An 11380-nucleotide genomic window follows, 5' to 3' on the forward strand; every position below is an offset into this window, starting at 1 on the left:
CAATTGAATTATTGAAATTTTAGTACTTTCTTAAAGCACTGTGTTCATTGATTTTGTAGAACACTATTGGATATCAAAACAGTTTCCGATTTGTGTAATTTTTTTCAAGGATGATCTATAAATATAGACTTAAAAAATAGATGGTTTCGATCGTTGAAAAAAAATTCGTTGGAAACCCTAAAGGGTGTCTCTCAATAGAAGAGGACTATATATATATATATATATATAAAGGCAGATGCAGAGATGGTGAAATATTCAAAATACCAAAAAGTGCACTTGGTTAATAAATTTTGGCTATTTATGTACATGCCCTTGTACTTTCAAAGTTGTCTCAGATTACCACATGTGCTTTGAAACGTCTCAAAATACCACCTTCATTTTTAAAAACTGTCTCACGTTACCTATTCCGTCAATATTAAGAGAAATTCATTTACGTGATGTGGGCCCCACTTCTTTTCAATCACTTAACAATGGAGAGTAAGGGTTATTCAGTTTTAAAAAAGAGGATATTTGGGTCCCACACCATATAACGGAATGTCTCTTAATACTGACAGAATAGGTCACGTGAGACAGTTTTTAAAAGTGTGGATGATATTTTGAAACGTTTTAAAACACAAGTGGTAATCAGAGACAACTTTGAAAGTATAAAAAGCATGTACATAAATAAGTCATAAATTTATTAAGAAGTGAAACTTTTATAATATAGTAAGTTGGCAGCTTTTCATTTTAAAAAAGTTAAATAAAAACATGGGTATTTTCATTTGACACCACACAACAACCAAATCCATTTTCTCTTTCTTAATTCTAAAATGAAAAAAAATTAAAATTAAAAATCCAATCAGCAAACATACCAACCAAGGGGCTTGAACTCTATTATTTGTAGGGCAAAATTGATTTATTGTCAGTTGTGGCCAGCTGCCACTAGTTGGGTTTTTCAGATTTTTTAATTATGAAAATACATGTGAGTTGGATAGGTGTCTTGTTCAATACTGTCTCGTTGTATCTTATTGATGTTCATTAGTTGATTAAAATCCAAGATTAAGCAATAAATTTTAATGACGCAACAATGAAAATAACATGAGAGGTTGATATTTGATTTCTATATCAAGAAGTACAAAACAAACAGATTGATCGTATTGCAGAACTATCCAATCTCATATCAATAGCAATGGAAAGTTCATTCTACTATTACATTTTGCTCTTCGCCATCTTTCTTTTCCTCAAGAACTATTTGCAGAAATTTAGCAAAAGACTCCCACCAAGCCCTGGTCTCTCCTTCCCCATCATAGGCCATCTCTACCTCTTCAAGAAACCCCTCCACAGAACACTTGCCAAATTGTCCAACAAATATGGCCCCATCGCATACTTCCAATTTGGCTCCCGCTCTGTCATTGTTGTGTCCTCTCCTTCTGCAGCTGAGGAATGCTTCACCAAAAACGACATCGTTTTTGCCATCCGTCCAAAGCTGCTCGCCGGAAAACCCCTTGGATATAACTACACCTCCCTTACCTGGGCCTCATATGGCTCCCACTGGCGCAATCTAAGACGCATAACTTCCCTTGAGTTATTGTCGTCGAACCGCCTTCAGATGTTTTATAGCATCCGTGTCGATGAAGTCAGGTCACTGGTTTGCCGGCTTTTTAGAGGCTCTAAGGGTGGTGGGGAGTTTCAGAGTTTGGACATGAAGTCAACGTTTTTTGAGCTGACTCTTAATGTTATGATGAGGATGATTGCTGGGAAGAGATATCATGGGGAGCATGTGGCAGATTTGGAGGAAGCTAAGCGATTTGAAGAAATTATGATAGAGAGCTTTCGATTGAGTGGGGCTACTAATATTGGAGATTTTGTACCAGCTTTGAACTTTTTGGGAGTAAGTGGGCTGGAGAAGAAGCTGGTGGTGTTGCAGAGGAAGAGGGATAAATTCATGCAGGATTTGATTGAAGAACATAGAAAAAAACAGAGTGGCTCTGCTACTGAACAGAGGAGCAAGACCATGGTGGAGGTTTTGTTATCGCTTCAAGGAAATGAACCTGAATATTATACAGATGAAATCATAAGAGGCATAATGCAAGTAAGTAGTCTCTCTCACCCGCAATTTGTGAAATCCAATAACAAATGCAAAACAAGGTCTATATGCAAAACTCAGATCAAATAATCAAACTTGTGTCCCAAGGTTGAAATATGAAATGAACTGGTTGGTTTAAAGGCTTTTTGCACAATTGCACACAGGTGATGCTAGCAGCAGGGACAGAGACCTCATTTGGAACCATGGAATGGGCTCTATCGCTTTTGCTCAACAACCCAGAAGCCCTTGTTAAAGCTCAGAGTGAAATTGATATTCACATTGGACAAAGCAGGCTAATTGAAGAATCAGACCTTGCCAAGCTTCCCCATCTCCATGGCATCATCAATGAGACCCTCCGGATGTACCCAGCAGGGCCACTGCTGGTCCCACACGAGTCATCGGAGGACTGTTCCGTGGGAGGTTTCAATGTTCCACGTGGAACAATGCTGTTGGTGAATATCTGGGCCATACAGAACAATCCGAATTTGTGGTCACAGCCTGAACAATTTAGGCCAGAGAGGTTTTTGAATGTACAAGGGGAAAGAGATGGTTTCTCGTTGTTGCCATTTGGGACAGGGAGGAGGGGTTGTCCTGGGGAAGGGTTAGCAAATCGGATTCTTGGACTGGCATTGGGATCACTGATTCAGTGTTTTGATTGGGAGAGGATTGGTGAGGAGATGGTGGACATGAGTGAAGGGCCTGGGCTCACCATGCCTAGAGCTCACCCTTTACTTGCAAAGTGCAGGCCACGCCCAACAATGCTGAACCTACTTTCTCAACTCTGAGAATAACTATTGGGCGTTTTTGGGTTGCTAATTCATGTCATATATACACATTATCTTCAGATAGTATTAGATATGATAATCCCTCTTTTGGTTTTAGGCAAGATTTTCAAGTTTGGTTATGTATTTGTGATAGTTACATTGTCACATGGAATCAAAATCTTGCATTCCACTATCTACCACATAAATTATCAGAACGTAAATGTTTTCTTTGATACAAGCAATAAATAAGGAAGAGGGAATCAAACAAATGACCTCGGCTATAGGAGTACATGTTGCTCTAACCACTTGAGTTGCAAGCCGGTTATTAGACGTTGAATTATGAAATTAATAAGTGGCACTTTCAGACATGAGTATGTTTGAAAAGGGTTCGTCTAGCAGTTTCCAGTTTGCGAAGGGCATCCCTCAAGCCAATGCGTCCATCAGGCGAAGCACAAGTGCAAGAGATCCCAACCTCCATAATTGAGATCAGGCAATTACGTTCTGCTTCGGGGATGATATTAATTGGGCCCTCATTAGGCAGATGCTGCATGAGGTGTAGCAGCTCAGAGTCTAGTACTTGTACAATGTTTTCAGGGAAGGCTGATTGCACCCATCTGATAAGGTTTTGATCTCCTGTGAAATTTTCATGGGTTGGGCTTTTTCCAGTAAACAGCTCCAACAGCACCACTCCGAAACTGTATGCATCTCCGGCTGTCGATGGTTTTTGTCCAAAACCATACTCTGCATAATATTTCATTCTTATTTTTTGTAAACAATCATAAAACCTAGCTTGATGTATAAGGTAAACCACAAACTTCAAATGAGAAGAGGGCTGCTTAATACTAACCTGGGGGCATATATCCTACGGATCCCTTTAGGACATTTGTGGAGCTGAGATCGTTATTGCCAGTTCTTTCTATCAGCAACTTGGCCAGCCCAAAATCTCCAATTTTCGCAGTCATATCTCTGTCCAGAAGAATGTTGCTGGGCTTTAAATCACAGTGTGCCACTGCAACTTCGCAATCATGATGCAGATAATCCAACCCACAAGCAACATCAATGGCCACATTGAGTCTGTCCACAATGTTCAATCCATCTCCATTTGCGTTCTTTCTCTTACCCTTAATCCAATCTTCCAAGCTCCCATTACTCAGATACTCATAAACCAAAGCCAGAAACTCCATGTTCCTAACGTCCAAGCTGGAACATGATGTGATCAGTTTAACAAGATTTCGGTGCCTTGTGCTCCTCAGTGCCTCACACTCTGCCAAAAAACTCTTCAAGGATGCTGTCTTTCTTATATCAAGCACCTTCAGTGCAACTTCAATTCCTTCTCGTAGACACCCTTTGTACACAGACCCAAAGCTCCCACTTCCAATCAAATTCTCCTGGTTGAAATTTCCGGTTGCCCCACGGAGCTCTTCATATGTGACCATTCGATGCTGCCCTTTTACTACTAAATCAGAAGTTGCTGCAACTCTTGCTTTGCTTTTCCTAACATAGAGCAAACAACCACCCATAGTGCATACTGCCAATATTCCCAATATTATTGTAACTGGGACCAGTACTTTTCTCCTATGACTACTTGCAGCACTCTCCACGCAAGGAACATGTAGGCAGAGCTTTGGGTTGCCTTCAAGATGGACACTAGAGATATTTTTAACAAATATTCCACCATTAGGAATTACTCCTTCTAAGAGATTAAAGGAGAGGTTCAAGTAGCGCAGAACTCGTAGGTCTTTAAGTTTATCAGGAATGGACCCAGAAAGCTGGTTTGAGGACAGGTCTAGAATCTCAAGACCTTTCATTTCTCCAAGAGCATTAGGAAGAGGACCAGAAAGTGTATTTCTGACCATGAACAATCCCACCAAGCTTGAACACTTTCCGATTGAGCTGGGAATGGATCCAGAGAAGCGGTTGTCGGAGAGGTCTATAGTGACCACATTTCCTAGGAGCCCAATTTCTTCAGGCAAAGGTCCACTCAGAAAGTTGTTAGACAAATTCAGAATGGTGCTCAAACTTGGGAGGCTTAGAAATATTTCTCTAGAAATGCTTCCATTGAGCAAGTTGTTGGATAAGTCCATGGAAAGCAACTTCTGAAAGTTGGGAAAAGAAGAGGGTATATTGCCAACAAAGTAATTTCCGGATAAATCAATGTTGTTCAACATTCTGAGATTACCTAAGGAGTTTGGAATATGGCCAGACATTTTGTTTGCTGCTAAACCAAGCATTTGCAAATCTTTCAGCTGGCCTATTTCAGGTGGGATTTCACCAGAGATCAAATTGTAGCTTACATTAAGCAAAGTCAAGCTACTGAGGTGACCAATTGAGGAGGGTATGTGTCCGTAAATATGGTTCCCTCCCATGTACAGCTTTTTGATAACTCCAGAGAGATTGCCAATGGACTCTGGAATTACACCCTCCAAATGATTATCATCAATGGCAAGGAATTGGAGACGGGTGTTGTTTGTCAAGGAAGTGAGGAAACTGAGACCATCGTCGCCGTAGCTAACGATCTGATTGAAACCAATGTTGTACATTTCAAGGAACTGCAAATTTCCAAGGCCTGGTGGAACTGATCCTTCAAACAAGTTGTTGGCCAAGCGAATTGATCGAATACCGGAGATATTGTGCAAAGAAGCAGGAATTTTTCCCCTGAATTGATTGATACAATTTCTGAAGTATAGAAGATTTGGAAGTGTGTGACCAATATTGCTTGGAATCTCACCCCATAGTTGGTTTGAAGCTACGGTGAATAAAACTAGAGAAGAGATGTTGTATATGGAAAGGGCAACAGTCCCAGTGAGTTGGTTAACAGCAAGATCAAGTTCCTCGAGTTTATAAAGGAAACCCAATTCACTCGGTATCCTACCACTGAGACTATTTGTGCCCAAGTTCAAATGTGTGAGGGTGGATGAGAGGTTGCTTATGGAAGATGGGATTGTACCATGAAGATTGTTTCGTGCCAAATTCAAGACTTGAAGATTTTTCAAGCGACTGAGATTTTCAGGAAGAGTTCCTGTGATGTTATTTGAGGCCAAGTCAAGTGTTTGGAGCGCAATAAGTTGGGTCATGTTTGATGGCAGTGGACCTTGAATGGTGTTGGAGCTCAAGTTTAGAGATTTCAAGCGGAAAAGGTGGAGAATTTGAGAGGGAATGTTTCCTGTTAATTTGTTGTTTTGAAGGTGAAGGGAACGGAGGAAGGAGAGGTTACCGATGTGAGGGCTTATGGAGCCTGTAAGTCCCAAGCCGGAAAGATGAAGAGCAACAACTCTGTTGCCAAGTTTGTTGCAAACAACTCCAGTCCAGTTGGTGCATGGAGATGAGTTTTGGTCCCAATAAGATGGAGGGAGACTGACCCCTGACTTGAATGAGATCAAAGCCGCCTTGTCCGTGGCAATGCTTGTAATGGCTGCCTCAACGCTCACAAATATGCATACAAGAACATAGAATGTTATGGCAAATGTTTGAGGCAATAGATGGAATTGGGAAACCATGTCTCTTATGTTTTCTTTTTCTGTTTTTGAATTTGAACTCTTACGGAATAATAGGTTACGCTTATGGTATACCAGTTTTAAGTCATATTTATAAGGGAGATTCACTATTACTATTATACCCAATATAGAAGTCCGAATCCTTGGTCAATATATATGCTACGTCATTTGTGGTTGTCCAATGCTGGACTTGAATTTTGCATCCCGCAATTTGGGTTATAATTACAATAGTTTAAGATAGTTTAAAATTTGGGTTATGATTATGATAATATTAAGAGTTTTGATTCTCTATTAGTATAACAAAAAAAATTGTAGTTGTGTCATAAAATTTTATATCCATTTTCTCCCGGCGTATACCCTCAAGTGGGATAGATTTATTTTCTTTTTATTTGTTGACCTAATTAGATTCTTATCAATATATAATATACTACGTAACACATGGCATATACTGTGTTATATGATGAACGTACAGCAATTAAGTATTCATCCTTTTTATAAATGGAGAATAAAATTACAATTGGGAAATGATAGTTTAGGAATGAAATACTCAAAGTGAATGATAAAAGTCTTGTTTTGTAATTCGTTTAAGCGCATTATTGTTGGGAGACGACTTTTCAATTTAAAATGTGTGTTTATCTATCATCTTCAATTTAGAATGTTATTCCAAACGTTTTCATTATAAAAAAATAATTGCAAACATCATGTAAAATCACATGTTCACTTTACATTACGAGCCTATTCTACTTATGAATTGACTTTTGAATTTTTTTGGGGTCAAACATTGACTTTTGAATTTAGAATTTAGACTTCAGCATAATAACTACTAGCCTCTTGGCACAAACTTTGCGTGCATCAAAAGAGTTTTTGAAGTATGATAATTTGATGCTTGAAATTTAAATTTAAAAAAGTTATTTGCTGGGAAAATGTACAAAAATAAAGTATTTGTAGTTTAGTTAGCCAAGAAATAGAAATTAATACACATATGATTAAGTTTCAATAATTCAAGGAAAGATGTTTAGTTCTCTCCTTAAGAAAGATGTTTCATTCATTACCAAGATTTAGAAATCAAGATGTCTCAGATTTTTCTCTTTCTTTGGTATAATACAAAAGATTGGGTTTCTGCTTCTTTTGTTTTAGGCTGTACTATCCCTTGTACCATAAAAATAAAAATAAAAATTCATGTGGGGCTACATCTCTTTCCTATGGACAATAACCCACAAGTTCCTTAATAATCGGTTGGCCAAAAAAAAAAAATATTTTCCTTTTAGAAATTCAGAAACCTGATCAAAGCAGCAGCCTCAAGAGAATCAACATAAGGGAAGTCATGAAGGAAAATGAAAGGTTCATTGAATTAGGAAACGGTGAGTTGATTAGGCACAAGATTGGTTGCATGGCAAGAACATAATTTAACAAAATTGAAAATAAAATAAACTAATTTTAACCAAAGTGAAAACGCCAAGAATTTGCATGATCGACAAGTGCTTCTCCTCCATGCACGGGATGATCTGCAAAAACCCTCAAATCTCAAGGCATGTTATGAAGCCTGAAGCCCAACCAGAGACAAACTCTCACCAGAGTCTCTGCAATTACGCAACGGGATGGTCGTCGGGGAACATGCAGATAGACGTCGTGGGTGTGAGTGAGCGCAGAATCAAAGGTTCGGTGCAAACAAGAAAAATACGACACATCGCATTTTCTCTATGTGCTACGTGGGACCCTCCCACAATCCCCTCGTCCCCCTTCGATAAATCATGCCTCATGTATTAGCTCTGCATCCTTGTTTTCTCTTTGACATATACAAACTAACTATAGCTCGTTACAAAGTACAAATTTCTTTTATCTGGTCTTTTTTCTTTCCTCTTAATCTTCTTTGTGATTATCTTCAAAATTTAAACTTTAGTATTCAACATTAGTTGACAATCTAATTTCATGTGTTCGGCCTTCTGATAATATAAAATCAAAATAATCAATAATGATAAATCCGCTATACAATAAGTTTACATGTTTAATGGGTTTAGTGTTTAGATATTATTAACGCTAAACACGTAATAATTTAGACCGACTCATAAAATCAGGTTATCACATAATTTCACCGTCATACTCGAAGAGTTCTCGTTAGTTGTTTAACCTTACACCGCTATATCTGTGTGTATATGTCAGATAATTCCATAAATAGCCTAATAGTGACAAACTCAATTATCTACATATCTCCTTATCCTTCTCCCTTAGTTTTCTTCTTGTACCTTCCATCTTGAACTATATATGGGTGTGAGAGCCAAAGATTCCTCCTCTTTCCCCATCATGTTGATTATCTTTCTATATAGGTAGCTAGCTAGGTTTCCCAAAATAGCAAAACATAAAAGGAAAGGGGAGAAGAATTACAAAAAATTGTAAAAACTAGCTTAGGAATAAATTAAAGGAATGGGGAGAGTGAAGCTTCAAATCAAGATGATTGAAAATACGACTAATAGACAAGTTACTTACTCAAAAAGAAGAAACGGACTTATGAAGAAAGCTTATGAACTTTCTGTTCTATGTGATGTTGATGTAGCTCTCATCATGTTTTCTCCATCTGGGAGACTCAGTCTCTTCTCTGGCAATAAAAGGTGACCATCTGACTGCCTCTCAATATAAGCTGCTCAATATTGGTAAAGCATGACAATAATTATTTTATTTTATATCCTATTACCTATTTACTAGTTCAATAATATCAATAAATTAAAAATGATTAGTTTTCTTGTTTCTTTTGTTATTTTGTGAAGCATTGAAGAGATTCTGGCACGCTATGTTAATCTTCCAGGGCATGAACGAGGAGGACGGTAAGGAGATCATCATCTGATTATGTATTGAACTTGTCATCATCAATATGGTGTTTGTGCTAATGGTTTTTCTTTTCCTTCCCTTGTTTGATGCTTCTTGTTCTTGGTTTCTATCAACTTTCTTTACCATTATAAAGTCTGCATAATCAAGAGGTAAGCAGCTAGCACTAAGTACATAAATCTATATATATCTTTCGAAAGAGCCATATTATCTTATGAACTTTTATGTAACATCAATCTTTACTTCTTTTAATTATTGATCATTTGAGTGTGTTTAAATCTGCAGTTTTTCCAGCGCGTTCTTGTTAAGTTGAGGAGGGATGCTGATCAAACCCATCAAGCAACCAGGTCTTGGCTCCGTTCTTTTATTATATAATTTGATGTTCTCATTTTGATCAGACAATTTGCAGAGTTAAAATTGTCAATACTTCAGTTATATTTGAAGATAAGATTCGCGGAAACATAAAAGAAAGTAGGAATATATATAAACATAAACGATATATTGACAATTTTCCATGTCATTTTGATGGATGCAGCCCAATCAGTACTGATTCTGATCAACTCGAGGTCAAGCACATGCAAGCAAGCAGTTGATATTGGCATACATTCTTTAAGTACATGAAAATTGATTAATTTCCTATCAATTACAGGAGATTCAACAAGAAATCCTATGCTGCAAGTCACAAGTAAAAGAAGTGGAAAATCAACTGAGGTTTGCACCTTGAAACCCTAAACTCTCCTATATATGTTTTTAAATAATTATTTTACAATTAGCAAGCATATGCATTCATCTTATAAGCTAAGTTTCCATTGCAGGATATTTGAAGGTGATCTTTCTGAAGTCACGACATTGAATGAGGCTGAGTACCGAGAGCAGATCCTTGAGGAAACTCTGAAACGTATGCATGTGCGCAAGGTATGTATATTGTCGTTATAATATCAAGCCTAGCTGAACTTATAACTAATGGAGTATGGACAATTTAATTATGGCAAAGCAGCAAATCCTGGAAGAGTATGATTCTTCTCCTACAGCTACAACAAATGTAGATGAATTTGTGACAGCAAGTCCACACAATATTCTGGTTGACTGGCTTCCACAAAGAGACCCACAAGTAGTTCAGATCCTCAACTTCTTGAATGCAAATGGCCTTCTTCCCCTAAGGTGTTTATATATATCTTATTTATTAGCTATGGAAATTAATCAATTTCTTCTTTTTAATCAAATTATATAATTTTTGTTGTTGTTGTTGTTGTTGGAATTCAGAGGTGAGGCGAAAAGTAGACTTGAAGTCATAGCAGCACCCGAGTCATCAACACTCCTTCATGGCATAAATCTTGAAGATCAGATGAACCCAGGCAGAGGCAGTGGTTTAGACGATGAGAATAACAACACTACTTTGCAACGTCCAGAGTTGGGACAAGTTATTGATGTCAACTTGTCCCCGTGGAATGAGTTCTACCAGACAAGTACTTGTTTTGCATGAAATTAATTAATGATCCTTGAAATAGAAATTTAATTCTCTCAGCTCTACATGCAAATTAGTCATTAGAGTTATATTAGAAAATTTTAAATATTCATTTATCTTTATTATTAAAGTAAGAGAGTAACCATGGTTGGTAGATTGATGATTAGAATTTTAAATTTCTTTCCAGGTAATGAACTGGTTTCTGCTTCACGTCCCACAGGACGAGTACTTGAAGAAATATATTTGTCGTCTGATCAGTTCATCAATCAAACCACCAACTTTCTTGAGTACACCACCAAATCATCTGCATGATGATCAACAACAAATATGACATTATATGTGTATATTTGCTTAGACGATAATATTTTACTTCTCTTCCTTCATGCTTGAACATGTTGAATGTAGATAACGGGGAAATTTTTATTCTTTTTAATGATTTCTTTTACCTCTTTCGATACAGTAAAATTTACTCATTTTGTCAGTCCGTGAAGAAAAATTGGTAAAATGTTTAATTTGGAGCTGACAAAAGTTACCGACCAATAGTTACGGGCCCAAAGTCCCCACCTTGTTCCTCAACTGCTATATGGCCCAAAAAGAGTCGGGGGGCCTATCCCACATCCTGCAACCTATGCTCACATAGTAATTATATGGACATGCTTCATCTTCAATTCTATTATCTTTTGATTTGAGAATCAAAGAAAGTTTTTTGGCATTTTTTTTAAATATTCATTTTTCTCTTTATGGATAATAATATATTTATAAAAACATAATA

At 37.4% G+C, this 11380-nt stretch overlaps 3 protein-coding genes across 3 annotated transcripts; 2 read left to right on the forward strand and 1 right to left on the reverse strand.

Moving 5' to 3' along the window:
* LOC18792110 (isoflavone 2'-hydroxylase) lies at window positions 1138-3021 on the forward strand. Its single transcript, XM_020554737.1, has 2 exons — window positions 1138-2071; window positions 2230-3021. Exons 1-2 carry the CDS (start codon window positions 1169-1171, stop codon window positions 2848-2850), a joined length of 1524 nt encoding a protein of 507 aa, XP_020410326.1. The 5' UTR covers window positions 1138-1168; the 3' UTR covers window positions 2851-3021.
* On the reverse strand, window positions 3036-6326 carry LOC18791443 (probable LRR receptor-like serine/threonine-protein kinase At3g47570). Its single transcript, XM_007226227.2, has 2 exons — window positions 3677-6326; window positions 3036-3570 (listed from the first exon to the last, which is right to left on the reverse strand). The coding sequence occupies exons 1-2, from the start codon at window positions 6324-6326 to the stop codon at window positions 3191-3193; spliced, it is 3030 nt and encodes a 1009-aa protein (XP_007226289.2). The 3' UTR covers window positions 3036-3190.
* On the forward strand, window positions 8745-10920 carry LOC18792747 (agamous-like MADS-box protein AGL104). Its single transcript, XM_020557466.1, has 10 exons — window positions 8745-8929; window positions 9086-9142; window positions 9280-9295; window positions 9429-9490; window positions 9679-9709; window positions 9793-9854; window positions 9959-10058; window positions 10141-10304; window positions 10407-10609; window positions 10796-10920. The coding sequence occupies exons 1-10, from the start codon at window positions 8745-8747 to the stop codon at window positions 10918-10920; spliced, it is 1005 nt and encodes a 334-aa protein (XP_020413055.1).

This window comes from Prunus persica, chromosome G1 (assembly GCF_000346465.2).
Source record: "Prunus persica cultivar Lovell chromosome G1, Prunus_persica_NCBIv2, whole genome shotgun sequence".
Lineage (NCBI taxonomy): Eukaryota > Viridiplantae > Streptophyta > Magnoliopsida > Rosales > Rosaceae > Prunus > Prunus persica.